General features: G+C 44.5%; 1 protein-coding gene and 1 long non-coding RNA gene across 6 annotated transcripts in view; both read right to left on the reverse strand.

The window, feature by feature from the left end:
* Positions 1 to 9446, reverse strand: part of POLA2 (DNA polymerase alpha 2, accessory subunit) — a 53732-nt gene extending 44286 nt beyond the window's left edge. The window contains exons 1-5 of the mRNA XM_070766523.1: positions 9191 to 9446; positions 6750 to 6874; positions 3495 to 3580; positions 1198 to 1255; positions 252 to 358 (exon numbers count right to left, since the gene is read on the reverse strand). Of these exons, the coding sequence (XP_070622624.1) occupies positions 252 to 358; positions 1198 to 1255; positions 3495 to 3580; positions 6750 to 6874; positions 9191 to 9290 (476 nt within the window). The 5' untranslated portion in view covers positions 9291 to 9446. The remainder of the gene's footprint in view (positions 1 to 251; positions 359 to 1197; positions 1256 to 3494; positions 3581 to 6749; positions 6875 to 9190) is intronic.
* An 808-nt stretch (positions 9447 to 10254) lies between these two features.
* Positions 10255 to 20198, reverse strand: LOC139175317 (uncharacterized). 5 transcript variants are annotated; one of them, XR_011560508.1, is made up of 5 exons: positions 20004 to 20198; positions 17514 to 17564; positions 11013 to 11123; positions 10687 to 10911; positions 10255 to 10543 (listed from the first exon to the last, which is right to left on the reverse strand). It is a non-coding gene; the product is annotated as an uncharacterized lncRNA (long non-coding RNA). The 5 variants fall into 5 exon arrangements; XR_011560507.1 differs by having other exon boundaries at positions 11013 to 11150; XR_011560506.1 differs by lacking the exon at positions 11013 to 11123.
* Between the last annotated feature and the right edge of the window lie 953 nt (positions 20199 to 21151).

A 21151-nucleotide genomic window follows, 5' to 3' on the forward strand; every position in this document is an offset into this window, starting at 1 on the left:
TGATGATGATGATAATAATAATAAATGCTTGGGAAGTGTTCGACTTGTGATATTGTGATACATAATCTCATTTGCTGTGTATTACTGTTTTTTGTGATGATGATGATGATGATGATAATAATAATAATAATAATAATAATAATAATAATAATATAATACAGTAATAGTCTTCCCCCAATGAGATAAGCCAACGGTCGTGTGGACTTGCCTTCTCCAAAGAAACAGGGTGGAAGGTCTTTGAAACGACTTACCTGGGCGAAAAGCTGTTGGGCGAGAAGTTCAGGCGGGGGCTGCGGCCAGAGAGGGTCCGCTTGGAATGGGGGTTCTCTGGGGTGGTGATAGCCCGTTTCTGAGAAGACTGGAAAATAGGGAGAAATTCTTCGGTGTTTTTTCCCCTATCACTTCCTTCTATATTTTTCCTTCCTCCCTTCCCCTTGTTCTTTCTTTTTTTTCTTCCTTCCTTTTTTTTTCTTTCTCCCAATTTTTTTTCCTTCCTTCCTAGATCACCAGCTAAATAATACACAATGGCCCAAAAGAAAGCTGGGAGGGGGGAGGAGAAGGAAATAGAAAAAAGAAGAAAGGAACGGAGGGAGGGAGGGAGGGAAGGAAAAAGAAGGAAGGTAAAGATAGAAACGGGAGGGAGGGAGAGAAGAAAATGAAAAGGAAGGAGGGAAAGACGGAAAAGATAGAAACCAGAAGGATGGAGACAAGAGAAGAAAATTGGGAGGGAGGGAGGAAGGAAGGAAGGATAGAAATGGGAGGGAGAAAGAAAATGAAAAGGAAGGAAAGGATAGAAACGAGAGGGAGGGAGAGAAGAAAAGAAAATTGGGAAGGAAGGAAGAAAAAGATAGAAATGGAAGAGAGAGAAGACAAGAAAATGGGGAAGGAAGGAAGGCCACATATCTATTCAAAAGTTCTAAATACAGATAATGAACAGCAGAAAAAATCCCACATATTTTTCAGCAGCACTGATCATGCTACCTCATTTTCCCCATGCGAGTCAAATGTTGCTGAATCTTAAGTTTCTGCAATCCTTAGAATAGAACCTCCAGTGTGAGAGGCAGTCTATCCCATGATTTCAGTGGCTGAGCCACAAAAATAGGTTTGGTGTCCTTCTTGGGCCTTTACCCCCATAGGGATACTCCTCCCGGAGGTCACCTGTGCAGGAGATGCCCAACACGAACGCCACGTGCTTACTTTTGAGGGTGAGGCGTAGGTATCCAGCAAGTCTTCTTCTTCCTGGTCAACCTCCATACTGCAAAGAGTTAAGGCTCAACCACAAAAAATAGAAGTTCCTCTCTAAAAAAAATCACACAAACGTACAAGCTCCGCTTCAATCGAGCCAGGGCGGATGGACAAAACTGGACCCTTCCTTTAAATCAAGGAGTTGGGCGACCTATACATTTAATTAATGCATTTTTTGGAGTGTAAGACATAATTTTTTCCTCCCTAAAAGAGGATAAAAATGTGGGTGCGTCTTATACTCTGAACTTATCTTTTTTTTCCAGCCCTAACTAGGTGCTAACTATCTTCCCATCTCTTACCTTGCAGGCTCTTTCATTGTTACTCTCTGCAAAGAATGTTTTCCAAGCCCTAAGTCTTTGCAAGAGTTTTTTTCATTGCTCTACTTTTGCTCAGAATGTTTCTTTCCAACCCTAACCAGGTGCTAACAAGGTTCCCAGCTCTTAGCGGTTTGCAAGCTCTTTCATTGTTACTCTCTCCAAATAAGTTTTTTTAAAAAATAATTTCCCCAGAGTTGAATATACTTGCAGATACTTAAGTATTTACAACTCTCATCAACTTTTATCCTGCCAATATTCTCTATAATTGTTTATACTTAAAAATTTTAATATTATTTACTATTTACACATTTGTATTGTTACATTATATTGTTAAATTCTGTACGGTATTCTTTTTTTCTAATCAAATAAGGTTTTTTTTAAAGCCCTAACCAGGGGATAGTGCTGAAACTGACCAGACTAAGGACACTAGCCAGATGAATATCTGGTAGGCAGATACTTTCCCCTATTTTCCTCCCCAAAAATTAAGGTGTGTCTTATATTCCGGTGGTGCGTCTTATACTTCGAAAAATACGTTATTAAATAAATTTAATTAATCAAAAAATAAATGAGCAGGGGGTTGGACTAGATGACCTCCAGGGTCCCTTCCAACTCTTGCAATTCTATGTTCTTAAGTCAATTGCCGTTTATTCCCTATGGACAGTCTTTGACTTATAACCACTCATTTAGTGACTGTCTGAAGTTACAACAGCGCTTAAAAAGGGGGACTTACGCCCATTGTTCATATTTACGACCTCTGCAGCATCTCTGCCGTCGTGTGATCAAAATTCAGCCGTTGGGCTGAAAACTGTCGGTTGGACTGTCTCAAGGAGGGGGGAGTGTCAGGGGAAGAAATAAAGAGAGAAAGAAGGGAGGGAGGAAGGGAGGGAGGGAGGGAGGAAGGAAGGGAGGGAGGAAAGAAGAAAGAAAGGAAGGAAGGAAGAAGGAAGGGAGGAAAGAAGAAAGAAAGGAAGAAAGAAAGAAAGAAAGAAAGAAAGAAGGAAGGAAAGAAAGAAGGAAGAAGAAAGGAAAGAAAGAAAGAAGAGGAAAAAAGAAAGAAGGAAAGAAAGACGAAGGAAGGAAGGAAGGAAGAAGGAAAGAAGAAGGAAGGAAGGAAGGAAGGAAGGAAGAAGGAAAGAAAGGGGAAAAAGAAAGAAGGAAAGAAAGAAAGAAGAAGGAAGGAAGAAGGAAGGAAAGAAGAAGGAAGAAAGAAAGAAAGGGAAGAAGGAAGAAGGAAGGAAGGAAGGAAAGAAGAAAGAAAGAAAGGAAGGAAGGAAGAAAGAAGGAAGAAAGGAAAGAAAGGAAGAAGGAAAGAAAGAAGAAAGAAAGAAGGAAAGAAATAAATAAATAAAAAAAGAAAGAAGGGAAGGAAGGAAGGAAGAAAGAAGGAAGGAAGGAAGAAAAAAGAAAGAAAGAAAAATGGGGCAAAACTCAATTAACGACCATCTGGTTTAGCCATAGAAATTTCCGTCTCCACTGTGGTTGTAAGTCAAGGACTCCCTTGTTGTCTGACCCAGGGATGGAAAACCTTTTCGGTACCGAGTGCCCAAACCAGAACACGCATGCCCGCATGTACATGCATGTACCCAGAGCACCAGAAACCCAAAGACAGGATTGGCCAATGCGTGCATGCCTGTTTTGGTGGCCCAAATGATAGATTTCAGGCTGTCTTTCTGGTGCTCTAGCGCATGAGAAAACCAGCTGGCTGTTGCGTGCGTGCTTGGGTTTTTGGGTGTCTTTTTCAGCCCTTCTTCAAAAACCAGCCTGAAAACACACCCAAAAAGTCACCGGAAACCAAAAGAGCAGCTGGTGATGGCACATCTGCCAACATGGAGGGCTCTGTGCGTCATCTCTGACATGCATACCATAGGTCCACCATCATGGGTCTGACCACTGGGGACCATTGCCACGTTCTTCCATCTTTAGAGAGGATACAACCCTTGAACGGAACCAACATCCCTCATGTTGGACCAAGGATCCTCTTTTTTCCTGCTGGGTTTTGTCGTCTTCTTGCTCACCAGCTGAAAAGGAAAAAAGAAACTCACACAAAAAAAAATTGTGGTTGTGTTTGGCTGGTCGTTTATATCAATAAAACATGCCAGCTGGGGAACTGTGGGAGTTGCAATCTAGATTCTAGGCCATTTTGATGTTGTTAAATGTCTTAATAGTTAGCCTTACTATAAGTTTAGCTTTCTTATGATGGATAAGATCCATCTTAGCAATGTAATTTTTTTAAACAATTACACACTAGGATTTTGTAAAACTGTAAACTTTCTATCAAGAGAGAGACTGGGGGAAAAAACTGACTGTGTTCCATTCTGGAAACCTCACCTACAAAAAGATAATAATGGGGGTTTTAGTGTTTTTTAAATTATTAGATTTGTTCTTACATTGTTCTTGTTATTGATGTGAGCCGCCCTGAGTCTATGGAGAGGGGCGGCATTCAAATCAAATCAAATCAAATCAAATCAAATCAAATCAAGAAAGAAAGAAAGAAAGAAAGAAAGAAAGAAAGAAAGAAAGAAAGAAAGAAAGAAAGAAAGAAAGATACTGATAAAATTGAGTGGGTCCAAAGATGGGCTACAAAAATGGTGGAAGGTCTTAAGCATAAAACTTATCAGGAAAAACTTCATGAACTCCATCTGTATAGTCTGGAGACACCGTCAGGTGTGCCGCGGCGCCCCTAGGAAGCTCCAGCTGTGCGGGGCGCTGCCGGTGCTGGACCGCTGTATCCGGCGTTCTCCTGCTGGGCCCCAAAGAAGGAAGGCGGGAAAAAGGAGGCAGGGGCTGGGAGGTGCGGCAGTAGGAGTAAAGGGAGCCGCGGCTGCCCCTGCCTCCCCACGGTGCCTCCGGCCAAACGCGCCCCTGGCTTCTCCGCCCTGCCCGATCCGCCCACTCTCCTCAGCCGCCGCCGCCGCCGCCTCAAGCCTTGGGGCGCGATCCGCCCCCTCTCCTCCGCCGCCGCCTCCTGCTTTGGGGCGAGCAATCCAGGAGTCCGGGACTGTGTGGCTTTGCGCCATGAAGAGAAAACGGCCGAATTTTCCCTGCTGCCGTTTTCTCTTCATGGCGCAAAGCCACACAGTCCCGGACTCCCTGATCGCTCGCTTCTCCGGTCAGCAAAGCCATCTGCCCAGGAAAGCGCCGCGCTGGCTGGAGAAGCGAGCGATCCGGGAGTCCGGGACTGTGTGGCTTTGCGCCATGAAGAGAAAACGGCAGCAGGGAAAAGTCGGCCGGGCTAACGGGAGGCGGTGCGAGGCCGGGCGCTGGGGACGTCTGGGAGGGCGAGGAGGCTGATGGCTGCTGCGCACTCCACTCTCTCTCCGGCTCTCTCTCGCTCTTTCTTTTTCTCTCTGTTGCTGGCGTGGTGAACGAGAGAGAAAGAGAGAGAGAGAAAAAGGAGGGGAGAGAGAATGAGAGAGAAAGAAAGCAAGAGAAAGAGAGGGAAAGAAAGCAAGAGAGAGAGAGAGAAAGAAAGGGGGGAAGGAGGGAGAGGGAAAGACATAGAGGGAGGGAAGGAGGGAGAGAGAAAGAGAGCAAAAAAGAGAGGAAGAAAGAAAGAGGGATGGAGAGAAAGAAGGGAAGGAAGGAAGAGAGAGAAAGAGGGAGGGAGAAATAGAGTGAAATGGAGGAAGAGATATTTTTTTTTGTCCAAACTTTTCTTTAGCCACCCACCCCCACCCCCCCCCACCCCGTTCAGTGTTCCCCAGAATTTTTAAAACATGAATAATGTGCTGCGGCTCAAAAAAGGTTGGGAAACACTGGTCTGGAGGACAGAAGGGAAAGGGGGGACATGATCGAAACATTTAAATATGTGAAAGGGTTAAATAAGGAGGGAACTGTTTTTAATAGGAAAGTGAACACAAGAACAAGGGGGCCCAATCTGAGGTTAGTTGGGGGAAAGATCAGAAGCAACGTGAGAAAATATTATTTGACTGAAAGAGTAGTAGATGCTTGGAACAAGCTTTCAGCAGTCGTGGTTGGTAAATCCACAGTAGCTGAATGCCTGGGATAAACATAGATCCATCCTAAGATAAAATACAGGAAATAGTATAAGGGCAGAGTAGATGGACCAGGAGGTCTTTTTCTGCCATCAATCTTCTATGTTTCTACGAATTTAAAAAGTAATACTGACAGCTGAAGCCTGGGAAAATATTATCAGTCTGTTAAACATAATACGTATTAGAATCAAAATCGCTCAGGAAAGGGTTTAGAAGAAAAAAGAAAAAGATAAAATTGGTAAAAAAAATATAACACAAGTGCAAATACAGGTAGCTCCCAACTTATAAGAGTTTGTTTGTAGTGACCATTCGAAGTTACGACGGCACTTGGCAAGAGGTGATGATTAAGGACCATTTTTCACACTTGCGACCACCGCAGCATCCCCATGATAAAAAATTGAGATATTTTGCAATTGGCTCACATTTATGACGGTCGCAGCGATCCCCTTTTGCGACCTTCAGACAAGAAAAGCCAATAGGGGTGCCGCTTAGCCTAACTCCAACACTCCGCAGTCTGCATTGGTTGCCGATCAGTTTCCGGTCACAATTCAAAGTGTTGGTTCTGACCTATAAAGCCCTTCATGGCACCGGACCAGAATATCTCCGGGACCGCCTTCTGCCGCACGAATCCAAGCGACCAGTTAGGTCCCACAGAGTGGGTCTTCTCCGGGTCCCGTCAACTAAACAATGTCGTTTGGCGGGAACCAGGGGAAGAGCCTTCTCTGTGGCGGCCCCAGCCCTCTGGAACCAACTCCCCCCAGAGATTAGAATTGCCCCCACCCTCCTCGCCTTTTGTAAGCGCCTTAAAACCCACCTCTGCCGTCAGGCATGGGGGAACTGAGATATTATTTCCCCCTAGGCCTCTACAATTTATACATGGTATGTTTGGTTTTATAATAAGGGTCTTTTAGTTGTTTTAGCATTGGATTGTTACATGCTGTTTTTATCACTGTTGTTAGCCGCCCCGAGTCCACAGAGAGGGGCGGCATACAAATCCAACAAATAAATAAAATAAATAAATAAACTGCGGTGATTCACATAACAACGGCGGCAGGGAAAGATTGTAAAATGAGGCAAAACTCACTTTACAAATGTCTCACTGAATTGACGTTGGGCTTAATCGGGGTCGTAAATTGAGGACTCCCTGTAATTGCTACAAATGGGGACAAGCCCACCCCCGTTTCCCTTCTACCTCGTGTTCGAAGGCAAGTAGGTTTTCCAGAGTCAAAAGGAGGACTTCTTTGCTCATAGCAAAAGCGATCAGCTCATTTCCTAATTCCGACTTTGATACCCATCCTGTCATGCATATTTCTTCCACTGTAAGAGAGTAAATGACAAGGAAACGGTCTCTTGGTTTTTTTTTTTAACCAACAGGTATTAGAAAGAGAGGGTGCCAAGATATGTAATTGCACAGAAATGTATGAATTAACCATTGAACTACCAGGCGGTAGCGAAAGCAAGTGGGATGCTTGGCTGCATAGCTAGAGGTATAACAAGCAGGAAGAGGGAGATTATGATCCCGCTATATAGAGCGCTGGTGAGACCACATTTGGAATCCTGTGTTCAGTTCTGGAGACCTCACCTACAAAAAGATATTGACAAAATTGAACGGGTCCAAAGACGGGCTACAAGAATGGTGGAAGGTCTTAAGCATAAAACGTATCAGGAAAGACTTCATGGACTCAATCTGTATAGTCTGGAGGACAGAAGGAAAAGGGGGGACATGATTGGAACATTTAAATATGTTAAGGTTCAGGAGGGAAGTGTTTTTAATAGGAAAGTGAACACAAGAACAAGGGGACACAATCTGAAGTTAGTTGGGGGAAAGATCAAAAGCAACATGAGAAAATATTATTTGACTGAAAGAGTAGTAGATCCTTGGAACAAACTTCCAACAGACATGGTAGATAAATCCACAGTAACTGAATTTAAACATGCCTGGGATAAACATATATCCATCCTAAGATAAAATACAGAAAATAGTATAAGGGCAGACTAGATGGACCAGGAGGTCTTTTCCTGCCGTCAGTCTTCTATGTTTCTATGAACTTGGAGGACCCAAAGGACTCAGACTAGTATGAAACATGGGGAAAGTGGTATAAATTATTATTATTATTATTATTATTATTATTATTATTATTATTATTATTTATTAGATTTGTATGTATGCCACCCCCCTCCGAAGACTGGATGGACTAATGATAAAAAATCGGACAGAAAATGTGGGATGAAAGATACAGAATTAGAAAATAATGTAAAATGGTGTGTAAGTGTAACAATAATGTATCTAAAAGACTGTAGATCTGCTCAAAAGAAATATTGTGATATGTAAAATGTGAAAAAATCAATAAAACATATTTTTTAAAATATGTCACTCTTGCCCAATTCCCATTGCCCCCAGTGTGATCAGGGTGATTTCAGAATTCAAATTGCTTTCCATGCTTTCAATTCCATTCTTTGTCCTTTTTATACCTGGCCAGAACATCATTGTGTCAAGGTGGCTATTTTGCACTATGATTAATTGTAAGAGAAGGAGGAGAGAGAGACAGAGAAAAGAGAGAAAGGGAGGGAGAGGGTGAGAAAGAGAGCAGGCAAGCAGGAGAGACTCAAGGTGCTGGATTCAAAGACTCAAATTCTAATCCTACCTGAATTTCTTAATAAAGTATATCTAAATTTGATATTAGTGCTCAAAAAAAAATAAAGAGAACACTCAAATAACACATCTTAGATCCGAATGAATGAAATATTCTCATTGAACACTTTGTTCTGTACAAAGTTGAATGTGCACAACAGCCTGTGAAATTGACGGTCAATCAGTGTTGCTTCCTAAGTGGACAGTTTGATTTCACAGAAGTTTGATTTACTTGGAGTTATATTGTGTTGTTTAAGTGTCCCCTTTATTTTTTCTGAGCAGTGCATAAACAAACCCACAACATGGGATAATAATGGGACTGTAATTTCTAGAGTTTGAGTTGGTTTCTCTGGGCTCACATTTTCATTTCACTCTTCTATCTTTGTATTATTAATTTCGCCCCCAATCCTTGGAGACCAGCATAGTATGCAAAGCCTAATACATCACTAGTAAACACAATAATCCTAGTTACTGTTTAACCAAGTTCGCCTTATGATCTCTGGCAGCTGGGTTAAGTTGCAATGCCATATTTCATACAAAACTCAGGTGAGTTAATTCGGAATTTAAGTGTGTTGGGACAAACTGGAGACAGGATTTGGGGTTCCCCCAGAGAGAAAGGGGAGGGGTCTTGGTGTGCCCCATTTCAAAATAAACCCACAATTGAATAAAGCAACCAAGACAGAGAGCCCCAAATTCTCACCCAAACCTTGGCTCCTGCTTGTGGCCCTCATGAAACCTCCCCATTCAGTGGCAGTCTACCTTGGACTAACAGCAGGAATTGGTTTCTCATGGTTTGAATAGCTATCCCACCCATTTTGTTGCTTATTAGAAGTACAGTAATGGAAAGCTGCCATAAAAATAGGTTAATTTATAGGCTTAAACCACGCCCCCACTCCAATATTTCATGAGGACTAGCGCCCGGTTTTACCCGCTGCCCTTTTTCTCCCGCCCCCGCCCCCGCCCCCGCCTTTCCCAACTTTCCCCCTTTTCCTTATGCTTACATTTCTCGGCAATGGCGTCCCGGTCTTCCCCGTCCGCGAAATCCAGCCCGAAGACCTTGAGGTCGCCCGCTACCTCATCCATCATCTCCGACCCCATCATCGCTTCCTTTTCGCGCCACTACAGGAAAAAAGAAAAAAAAAGGCGGGGCGCAAAGAAAAAAAAACCGCGCGCGTCCATTCGACTATTTACCACACCGCCCCGCGCTCTACCACCAATCGGAAAAACCTGGGCGGTCCCCGCGCCCAATCCGCTTTCGACTTGAGTGAGCGCATGCCGGAGTGGGCGTGGCGGCCAAGCCTGAAAGGGAGGCTCGGGGAGGGAGATTTTGTTCCTAGAGCGGCCAAGTCTAGGTCGATTGGGTGATTCAGAGAATGAGAACGTTCGTTCCTAGAGCGGCCAAATTTATGCCGAGTGGGAGACGCAGGGCCTAGAGCGGCAGGAACGTTCAACTTGGTCTTTAAAAACATTTGCAGGGCTTCAGTGTTACGCAGAGCTGTTCAGTCGGACGGCATTGTCAATAAAGGAGGAAAAAAGTGTGGCTGAGCGTTTTCTTTCGACGAATAAAAGCGCAAAACCCTTTTGCAGCGTAGCTACCCATAAAAACCTATAGGCTTTTTCCTTTTTAAAGTGTGTGTGTGTTTTGCACATATTTTAAAAGAATATTTCTAAACTAAGCTGCCCAAAAGTGTTTGGAGTTGGGTGCCCTATAAATTTAATAAAAAGGATAAGAGAAAGAAATACGGCATGATTCTGAAAGGCAGTTGGTGAAACTCTCAGTAATCTGAGCATCAATTATTGAATCCGTGCAAACATGCTGTGGAATTTAGCTACGTTGGGATTGCTGCAATGGTCACAACAAGTGTGAAAAATGATGTCCCTTTTTTCAGTGCCATTGCACAATGAATGGCTATAAATCAGAACTACCTGTACAGCAGAGAGAGGATTACAATCTGCCTTGAAATGATAAGAAAACAATCTCATTGCCCCTGCAGTGGCAAATTTCAGGGCATCGCAAGAATATTTCTAATAAAGTGTTATTTTTTGAAATACCCACCAAAAGAAATGAAAACACAAGAGGTTTTATTACAGAAGATCTTGCGGGACAGAAGTGCGTTTTTCACTGAGGTTGTCATTCTGGGTTTTTTTTAAAAACTGTTTACATAAATTGAGTCAACAGGGTTTACATAAAATAAGTCGGAAGAGGGGGATCTCGTTGTCGTGGTCTCCGGAAGCAGTTGAGAAGAGGGAGAAGTTGAAGGTCAACTGTCGCAGGTGTTGATCTAAGCTGGGCTTCAGCAGAACGTAGGAGTTAGAAGAAGTCTTGGGGAGGACAAAGGCTTTTCCTTCCAAATCTGAGGAAGAAAGAAGGAAGTGAGACCACAATAGGGTGGACTTTCAGCCCACAGAGCTACCCAAACTCACCTTGCATGAATCCATGGTTGATTTAAGGTGGATTCATGCAAGGTGAAAGTTCTACCATGGAATGAAGACTTACCTGCGTTGGTCAAGATCCCTGGAACACTGAAGACCACAAGGACTGTACAAAGCCACAAGCAGTCCTTCACCCAGCATACCCACCAGTTTCTGAAGTCAGATGTTTGAAGAGCCACCAGAGGTCCTGGTTTCTCTAAGGCTTGGCTGTCTTGAATTAGAGAGATGTTCTCTGCTTCCTGGGTCCCAGCTGGTCAGGAGGAAATGGGGATTTTGCAGTATCCTTCCCCTGGAGTGGGGAGAGAATGGAGATTTTGCAGTATCCTTTCCCCTGCCACGCCCACCAAGCCTTGCCCACAGAACCGGTAGTAAAAATTTTTTGAAACTCACCACTTCAGATTTTCTTTCCGTTACAGGCCTCAGAAAGTTCTCAGTGTGAAGATGGGTGTGCATAAGTGCACCAGGGTGCCTTCCGTCCCCTGTCCTAATGTTTCTCTTTTACTAGTATCATGTATATAAATATTATATCTTTGTATGCCAGTACGTGACAAAACAAATGAATTTTAAATAAAATAAATAAATAAGGACACTTTGGTCACTAAATGAGGCAGCTATTAAATAAGGATTGTATTTTTACAGTAGTTTTGCAATAAAATAATTCTACTATAGCTTTTCTCTGGTTGTTTTCTCTAGTCTACTTTGCAGAGCTGCTTTGCAGCTGGCTTTTTTTAATAGTGTGATTGTGAGTGGGAGATAGCTTCCGTACACAAACTTTGGGGCAGTGTAGTTAAGGAGACCCTCGGTTTTCCTTTTAAGGGTGATTGGTGCATGTGTGTTTTATATTTTTTTGTGGGGGGGGGGGAACACAGTTTTTGTTAAAATATTTTCTTTTTAAAGTGTGAGCTGGTAACAATTGTTTACAATTGGGTGACCTCGACATTTCAAACCATTGTATGTATTTTTGGGCTTATGACTATGATTGAGCCCAGAAGTAAGCAAATGTTGTTAAGTAAATCCATTTTATCCAGTTATTGTTTCTATGCCCGAAATGGAAATATATGTCAAAAATTGACAAAAAACCCTCAGCCATGTAACTGCAGGACATTGAAGACATGTGTAAAGATGAATTGGTTGCCAAGCGCCCAAATTGCAATCATGTGACAAGCATGTCTCCACTTAGCACACTGTTATAACACCCAAATTGGGTTGTAAGAGGCTTTTGACAAGGAGTGTTGTAAATACAACGGTTGCTAAGCAAACAATTGCAAATTGAAGACGACCTGGAAGAGAAGGGAATCCACCCTGCTTATGCAGGCTCTTACATTTACACAGAATTTGGTACGCACAAATCACCAAGGATTTGACCCTACAATGGCCAGAATGGGACAATTGATTGCAGAGGTATTTTTGCACTGCGCCCCCATGGCAGCTGACCAAGCTTGGGCATTCATTCCGGCCTTCTGCCAGCAGTCCATCCCTGGTCACTGGGGTCCACCATCCTCCCACCTCCCACCCAGCTGCACGATCACAGCCAATAATCAGGGAGAGTTAATAATGGCCAAGTTGCAGTGCAGGAAAACTAAATGCCAGCCAATACCTGCACCGAGGGATGGTGCTCTGCCTTCTCAATGGATAGTAGAGGCCTCCGGCACTGGAGAGGTAGAGGACAGAGCGTCAGGGTCTGGAAAGGCCCACATGGGGGTCCGGCACACACGCTTCTCCCTTCACTGCCATGCACTTTGCATGAACCCCGAAATGCCACCAGCCCATGGCAGGAGACCTTGAGGGTGGGGGCACGGTGGCCTGCATCATGGGATGTGGAGTTCAGGGCTAAATGCAAAGGGCAGGGCAGTAGTGGAAGAAGTATGAGGTCAGACCACCACCGGTTTTCCACATCCCATCGCTCTGTCTCCAACCTCTCCAGTGTCCAAGGCCACAGCCATCCACTGAGAAGGCAGAGGACCTATCCCAGGGCACAGGGATTGACTGGCGTTCAATTCTCCTGCTCTACCAAATTAGCCAGAAGTAAGTCTCACTGGGTGAATTGGCCGGGATCACGTAGCAGAGAGGAAGGACAGCTAACCATTTCCAGGCTGCAAATGCTGGCACAGAACCACAGAAGGAGAAAGAATGCCCAGGACAGCTCAGGCTATGATGGGCACGAAAATGTATCTGCAATCAATTGTCCTTGGGGCCATTGTGGTTATCTGTCTGGTTCTAAGAACCAAACGCCATGGCCAAATTCCGCCAGGCAAAGAAACTATAAAATCTATAAACCTCAAATAGCCCCACCTAGCATTAAAATGGGCCACTGAGGTTCTTATTCTGGTTCTAAGAACCAAACGCCATGGCCAAATTATGCCAGGCAAAGGAACTATAAAATCTATAAACCTCAAATAGCCCCACCTAGCATTAAAATGGGCCACTGAGGTTTTTATTCTGGTTCTAAGAACCAAACGCCATGGCCAAATTCCGCCAGGCAAAGAAACTATACAATCTATAAACCTCAAATAGCCCCACCTAGCATTAAAATGGGCCACTGAGGTTCTTATTCTGGTTCTAAGAACCAAACGCCATGGCCAAATTACGCCAGGCAAAGGAACTATAAAATCTATAAACCTCAAATAGCCCCACCTAGCATTAAAATGGGCCACTGAGGTTTTTATTCTGGTTCTAAGAACCATCGCCATGGCCAAATTACGCCAGGCAAAGGAACTATAAAATCTATAAACCTCAAATAGCCCCACCTAGCATTAAAATGGGCCACTGAGGTTTTTATTCTGGTTCTAAGAACCATCGCCATGGCCAAATTACGCCAGGCAAAGGAACTATAAAATCTATAAACCTCAAATAGCGCCACCTAGCATTAAAATGGGGCACTGAGGTTTTTATTCTGGTTCTAAGAACCAAACGCCATGGCCAAATTACGCCAGGCAAAGGAACTATAAAATCTATAAACCTCAAATAGCCCCACCTAGCATTAAAATGGGCCACTGAGGTTCTTATTGTGGTTCTAAGAACCAAACGCCATGGCCAAATTACGCCAGGCAAAGGAACTATAAAACCTATAAACCTCAAATAGCCCCACCTAGCATTAAAATGGGCCACTGAGGTTTTTATTCTGGTTCTAAGAACCATCGCCATGGCCAAATTACGCCAGGCAAAGGAACTATAAAATCTATAAACCTCAAATAGCGCCACCTAGCATTAAAATGGGCCACTGAGGTTCTTATTCTGGTTCTAAGAACCAAACGCCATGGCCAAATTACGCCAGGCAAAGGAACTATAAAACCTATAAACCTCAAATAGCCCCACCTAGCATTAAAATGGGCCACTGAGGATTTTATTCTGGTTCTAAGAACCATCGCCATGGCCAAATTCCGCCAGGCAAAGGAACTATAAAATCTATAAACCTCAAATAGCCCCACCTAGCATTAAAATGGGCCACTGAGGTTTTTATTCTGGTTCTAAGAACCATCACCATGGCCAAATTACGCCAGGCAAAGAAACTATAAAATCTATAAACCTCAAATAGCCTCACCTAGCATTAAAATGGGCTATTGAGGTTTTCGTTGTGGTTCTAAGAACCATTTAACCTGGGGAGAAAAGCATAAAATTTATTATCAATCACAGTACCTACTACGAATCAAACCAGAATGTGAACACGCCTTAGGTTCACAACCTGTTAAGACACTGAACCACAGCTTCAACCAGGAAACTAACCGTCCTATATCAAACTCAACACTCTGAATTTTCCAAACACCGGGCACTCTGATAAATTAACCATCTGTAGACACATAGAGGTCAACAACATCTATATCTGTGCACCGGTGACAATCAACAAGGCCAAAAGGCATCAAAGGGACCAAAACAACTCACCAGCAATCAACACCTGTATCAGCATAATGAACTCCCAAGCAGAGTTCCCTCTAAGCTGTGCAGCCGCGCACCCAACAACGAACTGCTGTCCAGCGTTTTCCAACGCTGCGCAGTGATGCCTGAGCTGCCAGGCGGGTCTGTGGAAGACCGGGAAGGGACTAAGGTGGGCGAGAGGGACAAAGGAAGCCCCATTTACCTGCATGCAAGTAAAAGGGGGGATTTACTCTCTCTCTCTCTCTCTCTCATGCACACACATACAAACACACGACCATGAAAAGATTCTCTTCCCTTCCGCCCTCTTCCAAGAGTCTCCAACTTCGCATCCGCCACTGCTCCTCGCCTCTCCTGACTCGGGAGTGGAGCCGGGCACCATTTCTCCCCGCCCAACGGCTACAACCGGAGGTTCTTGATCCGACCCTCCCAAGACAGGCTTCCCAGCCACAGCGCCCTCCCGCCCGCCTTGCAAAGCCTGTGGTGGGGAGGTGCCAGGAAAGGCTCCCCCTGTAGCCGCTTTCTCTCTTTGGAGGAGGCACCGCAGCCTCTAAAGCCGCAGCCCCCACGTGGCCCGGGAAGGAAGAGGTGCAGAGAGCCCCCACCCACTTTCCCTGCAGCCCCACTGGGAGGAAGCCCATCCAGGGGCTCAGCCGGCTGTTGCGCTCCGACCGGCTCCACAGAGAGAAGAAAAGAGAGGAAGGAGGGAAGAGAGAGAAAGAAAGAGAGAGAGAGAGAGAAAGGGAGGGGGAGAGAGAAAGAGAGAGAAAGGGAGAGAGGGAGGAAGAGAGAGGGAGGGAGAGAAAGAGAGCGAGAGGGAGGGATGGAGGGAGAGAGAGGGAAAGAAAGAGAAAGAGAGAGGGAGGGAGGAAGAGAGAGAGAGAAAGAAAGAGGAAGGAAGAGAAAGAAAGAGGAGGACGGGAGAGAGAGAGAGAGAAGGCCGTTGCCTTTCTCATTCAATCCCTGGAGACTCACACTGCACAGCATCTCTGGGGTTCCACTGGGTGACCCTTTCAGTCCTTGAGAGAGCAGTGAGGGCGAATCACCTGGAAGGACGCACCTGCCAGCCTTCTCCAGTCCCTGAGGACCTCCTCACTGAGGACCACCTCCCTCCCATCTTCTCTTTCTTGGAAAGAATGCCGGACTCAAAAGAACCAAAACACCTCCTCACCAGCAATCAACACCTGCATGCGCATAGATCAACTCCCAAGGTTAGTACCAGACCAAAAGACCAAGAGTGAACAATATCCGAGTCAACACGTAGTCCAACCAAAGAGCCTCCAAGACCATTTTCAACAACACTTAAACTGCAAGCCACTTGAACACAAGTTGAGAATAAACCCTTCTCTCCCCCAGCACTGATAATTCCCTAATAAAAAAATAATCTGCAAAAGAATCTACCAAGCTCAGAGGACACTAAGGACCTTTCCTTTCAACCAGTTCAACACCAGCTTTACCTCCAGCTCTAAGAAAGTCCCGGCATTCTTTCCAAGAAAGAGAAGATGGGAAGGAGGCAGTCCTCAGTGAGGGGGTCCTCAGGGACGGGAGGAGGCTGGCAGGTGTGTCCTCCAGGTGATTTGCCCTCACTGCTCTCTCGAGGACTGAAAGGGTCACCCAGTGGAACCCCAGAGACGCTGTGCAGTGTGAGTCTCCAAGGATTGAATGAGACAGGCAACGTCCTTTTTCTCTCTCCCTCTTTCTCTCTTCCTCCCTCCCTCTTTCTCTTCCTTTCTTTCTCTCTCTCCCCTCCTTCCTTCCCCCCTTTCTCCCTTCCCCCCTCTCTTTTTTCTTTCTCTTTCTCTCTATCCTCCCTCCCTTTCTCTCTCTCTCTGTCTCCTGTCCTCCCTCTCTTTCTCTTCCTTCCTCTTTTTCTCTCTTTCTCTCTTCCTCCCCCCTCTCTCTTTCTCCTTCTTTCTCTCCCTCTCCCTCCTTCCCTCCCTCTCGCTCTCTTTCTCTCTCTCCCTCTCTCTTCCTCCCTCCCTCCCTTTCTCTCTCTTTCTCTCTCCCCCTCCCTTTCTTTCCCCCCCTCTCTCTCTTTCCCTCTCTTCCTTCCTTCCTCTCTTTTCTTCTCTCTGTGAAGCCACTCAGAGCGCAACAGCCGGCCAAGCCCCTGGATGGACGTCCTCCTGGGGGGGCTGCGGGGAAGGCAGATGGGGGCTCTCTGTGCTTCTTCCTTCCCGGGCCACATGGGGACTGCGGCTCCAGAGACTGCGGTAACCCCACCGAGGAGAGAGAGCGGCTACAGGGGGACCCTCTCCTGGCATCTCCCCATCGCAGACTCTGCAAGGTGGGCGGGAAGGCGCTGTGGCAAGGAAGCCGGTCTTGGGAGGGTCGGATCAGGCACCACCGGGTGTAGCCATTGGGTGGGGGGAAATGGCGCCCGGCTCCACTCCCGGGGCAGGAGAGGCGAGGAGCGACGGCGGATGCGAAGTTGGAGACCCTTGGAAGGGGGCCATTGAGGTTTTTATTCTGGTTTTAAGAACCATCGCCATGGCCAAATTACACCAGGCAAAGGAACTATAAAATCTATAAACCTCAAATAGTCCCACCTAGCATTAAAATGGGCCACTGAGGTTTTTATTCTGGTTCTGAGAACCATCGCCATGGCCAAATTACACCAGGCAAAGGAACTATAAAATCTATAAACCTCACATAGCCCCCCCTAGCATTAAAATGGGCCACTGAGGTTTTTATTCTGGTTCTGAGAACCATCGCCATGGCAGGACAGGTGAGGAGCGGCCGCGGATGCGAAGTTGGAGACCCCTGGAAGGGGGCGGGAGAGAAGAGAATCTTTTTGTGTTTATGTGTGTGTGCATGAGAGAGAGAGAAAGAGGACCCCTTTTTACTTGCATGCAGGTAAAGGGGGCTTTCTTTGTCCCTCTCGCCCACCTTAGTCGCTTCCCCACTCTTCCACAGACCCACATATAGGGTAAGCTCTTAGCAACGCCCAAAAGTTTTTTGCAGTAATAAAACACATGTGGGTTAAATACAACACTGGAAAGTAAATTCAACCTGACCTACCTTTGATGTCTTCGACTGTTTGTCTGTTGTGATTTTCTTCATGTAGAGTGCCTTTGAAATAATAATAATTTAAAAAATCAACATCACCAAATGACCACCTGATGTTCACAAACTAGAAAACCAGTTCATCAATTTTACAAAGGTGCTTCGATGCTCCCACCAGTGAAAGAACGCAAGATGGAAGGAATTCCAATGTTGTGTCCTTGAGAATATTTCGGACCCCTGGTTTTTACTGTTCCCAAAGATCTGACCTCCAGCTCCAGGGGTTTCTGTTATTCTCCAGGAACAGGAATTGTCCTAAAATAGCCTTAGCCCCTGAGAGTTCCTGCAAGAAAGGTTGGTCACTTCCTGGACATGACTTAATTTAAGGTAACTTTTGCCACTAGTTCCTTGAAGTAGCTAGTCCTCTACATGTTTTGTTTAAGGAATTGAGCCTTGGCTAGAATTACCTCAATCCCAAGAATTGGCTTTAATTCCTAAAAGCAAGGGGTCAGCTCCTGGACGTGTAGTGATTTAACTTTTGCCTTTACTTGAATTGGCTAGTCCTCCATATGTTTATATGGTGCTCAAAACAAAATAAAGGTGACACTTAAACAACAGAATATAACTCCTATTAAATCAAACTTCTGTGAAGTCAAACTGTCCACTTAGGAAGCAACACTGATTGACAACCAATTTCACATGTTGTCAGCACACTCAACTTTGTACAGAACAAAGTATTCAATGAGAATATTTCTTTTATTCTGATTTAATGTGTGTTCTTTGAGTGTTCCCTTTATTTTTTTTGAGCAGTGTACTACTTTATTTGGCCAAGTAAATTTGAGCCTTGACTAAAATGATCTCATATCCCCCCAAAATCACTTTATTCCTGAAAGCAAAGTCAGTTCCTAATACAATTTTACCTTTAGAGCAGGGGTGAAATCCACCAGAATTTAAAGCTACTGTATTTGTTCCTTTATTGAAATATATAAATAAAGCTATTTAAATAAATAAATTTATTTAAAGCTATTTATTTATTTAAAGTTGTTTTAAAGCTATTTTTAATTATGACTTCCCTGTGATGGTTTGGGCTTGGCCAACTCATAGACCTGAAGCAATTCTAGTTCTCCTTTCCACCTTTAAATTACTTGAAGCAGCTAGTCCTCCACATGTTTTTTTTTAGCTCTTCAACCTGTGCTAAAATTTCTTTCCTCAATCCTGGAGACTTGAACATTATTCAAGAAAGCATAAGGCCAACTGCATGGACTGAAGCAATTCTGCCGTTAAGCCAATTTTAACCCTTATTAAAGGCACCTGTGGTAATTTAGCCTTAACTGCACCTGGCTAAAATTCCCTGTTTTATTCCTCTTTTTAAGCTACTTTCAGCTTGTGGCAGTTTGGTCCTTTGAATAGAACACAGCTGAGATTGCAGATTCCATCCATATTTTACTCCTAAAAACTGCAGCCTTGGTTAAAATTATTCAGCATCTAGAATTTTGCCCCATTTCCAAGGGAAACTCACTTGGTGGGGCTGAGGCAATTCCTCCCCATTGGTGAGCTGTGCTGTTGGGAGTCCTTTAAATAAGACTTTCTTCTTTCCCATTGGGTTTTTAAATTATTTTTAAAGAAAGTTTACTGAGTTTAAATAGTTAAAAAGGATGGGGAAAAAGTTTTTTGGTTAAATTACCCCTGGCACCTTCCTTACTCCCTGAGAATGGAGTAACATTAAAACAGCTGCTTTCCTTACTCCTGGAGAATAGACTAAAATTACCCCTGGCACCTTCCTTACTCCCTGAGAATGGAGTAAAATTACCCCTGCTGCCTTCCTTACTCCCTGAGAATGGAGTAAAATTACCCCAGCTGCCTTCCTTACTCCCTGAGAATGGAGTAAAATTACCCCTGGCACCTTCCTTACTCCCTGAGAATGGAGTAAAATTACCCCAGCTGCCTTCCTTACTCCCTGAGAATGGAGTAAAATTACCCCAGCTGCCTTCCTTACTCCCTGAGAATGCAGTAAAATTACACCTGCTGCCTTCCTTACTCCCTGAGAATGGAGTAAAATTACACCTGCTGCCTTCCTTACACCGGAGAATGCAGTAAAATTACACCTGCTGCCTTCCTTACTCCCTGAGAATGGAGTAAAATTAAAACAGCTGCCTTCCTTACTCCCTGAAAATGGAGTAAAATTATCTCAGCTGCCTTCCTTACTCCCCGAGAATGGAGTAAAGTTTAAATAGCTGCTTTCCTTACTCTCTGAGAATGGAGTAAAATTACCTCAAATGCCGTTTTTACTCCGAGAGTAGACTAAAATTACCTCGGGCACCATCCTTACTCCCTGAGAATAAGGCTACATATATTAGTTATATTACTACATGTCTATTTTCTTCAATGTGTATTATGTATTGGACTAGCTAACCAACTAAATAAACAAACAAACAATTAAATAAATAACTAAATAAATTAGCTCCCCTCAGCATCCCACAACGTCTACGAGCCTCAAGCAAGGGTTACCTCAGCGTGCGAGAGGCACCCCTCGCGGTCTAAATCTGCGAAGCCTTGGGCTGCGGACGCGCCGTAGGGAGAGATTCGTCCTCCCACGGCCCGCAGCGTCGTCTTTCCCGAGGGGAAAACAGAGGCGGACGAAAGCACGCGCTGCTTTCGCCTCGGCTCAGCTCGAGGAGCCCGGCGAAGTTTTTAAAGCGTCCCCGCCCCTCGGGGGAGAAGGGGGCGGGAATAGAAGCCGCTCAATCAATCCGCGATAACAGGTTTCCGAAGCGGCCAATCGCAGTCGGGGTGGGCGGTCCCAGAGCGCTTGGCGGGAAAGGCTCGTGGCTCATCCCGGGCAGGTGTGCCGCGCGGCCTCGCAGGTGAGGGCGGCTGGAGGCAGTCACGCGGTCTGTGCACGTGTTTTAGATTAGATTGCGAGTAGAGTTGGAGGCAGAGTTTGCAGCCTTCTGCCCATCAAAGTCAATGGGGGAGGGGCAAATTCACTTCACAGCCATGCTACTTACTTAACTGTTTTTTAACTTAACTGTGTTTTAACTTAATTGTTTTTTAAACATTAGATTTGTGCATGGTGTATTGTTGTTGTGAGCCGCTCCAAGTCCTCAGAGAGGGGCAGCATACAAATCTAATAAATTATTATTATTATTATTATTATTATTATTATTATTATTATTATTATAGAAACATAGAAGTCTGATGGCAGAAAAAGACCTCATGGTCCATCTAGTCTGCCCTTATACTATTTTCTGTATTTTATCTTTATCCCAGGCATGTTTAAATTCAGTTACTGTGGATTTATCTACCACATCTGCTGGAAGTTTGTTCCAAGGATCTACTACTCTTTCAGTCAAATAATATTTTCTCATGTTGCTTTTGATCTTTCCCCCAACTATTATTATTATTATTATTATTATTATTATTATTATTATTATTATTATTATTGAAACATAGAAGTCCAACAGCAGAAAAAGACCTCATGATCCATCTAGTCTGCCCTTATACTATTTCCTGTATTTTATCTTAGGATGGATATACAGTATGTTTATCCCAGGCCTGTTTAAATTCATTGACTGTGGATTTATCTACCACGTCTGCTGGAAGTTTGTTCCAAGGATCTACTACTCTTTCAGTAAAATAATATTTTCTCATGTTGC

The sequence above is a fragment of the Erythrolamprus reginae genome, chromosome 13 (assembly GCF_031021105.1).
Source record: "Erythrolamprus reginae isolate rEryReg1 chromosome 13, rEryReg1.hap1, whole genome shotgun sequence".
Lineage (NCBI taxonomy): Eukaryota > Metazoa > Chordata > Lepidosauria > Squamata > Dipsadidae > Erythrolamprus > Erythrolamprus reginae.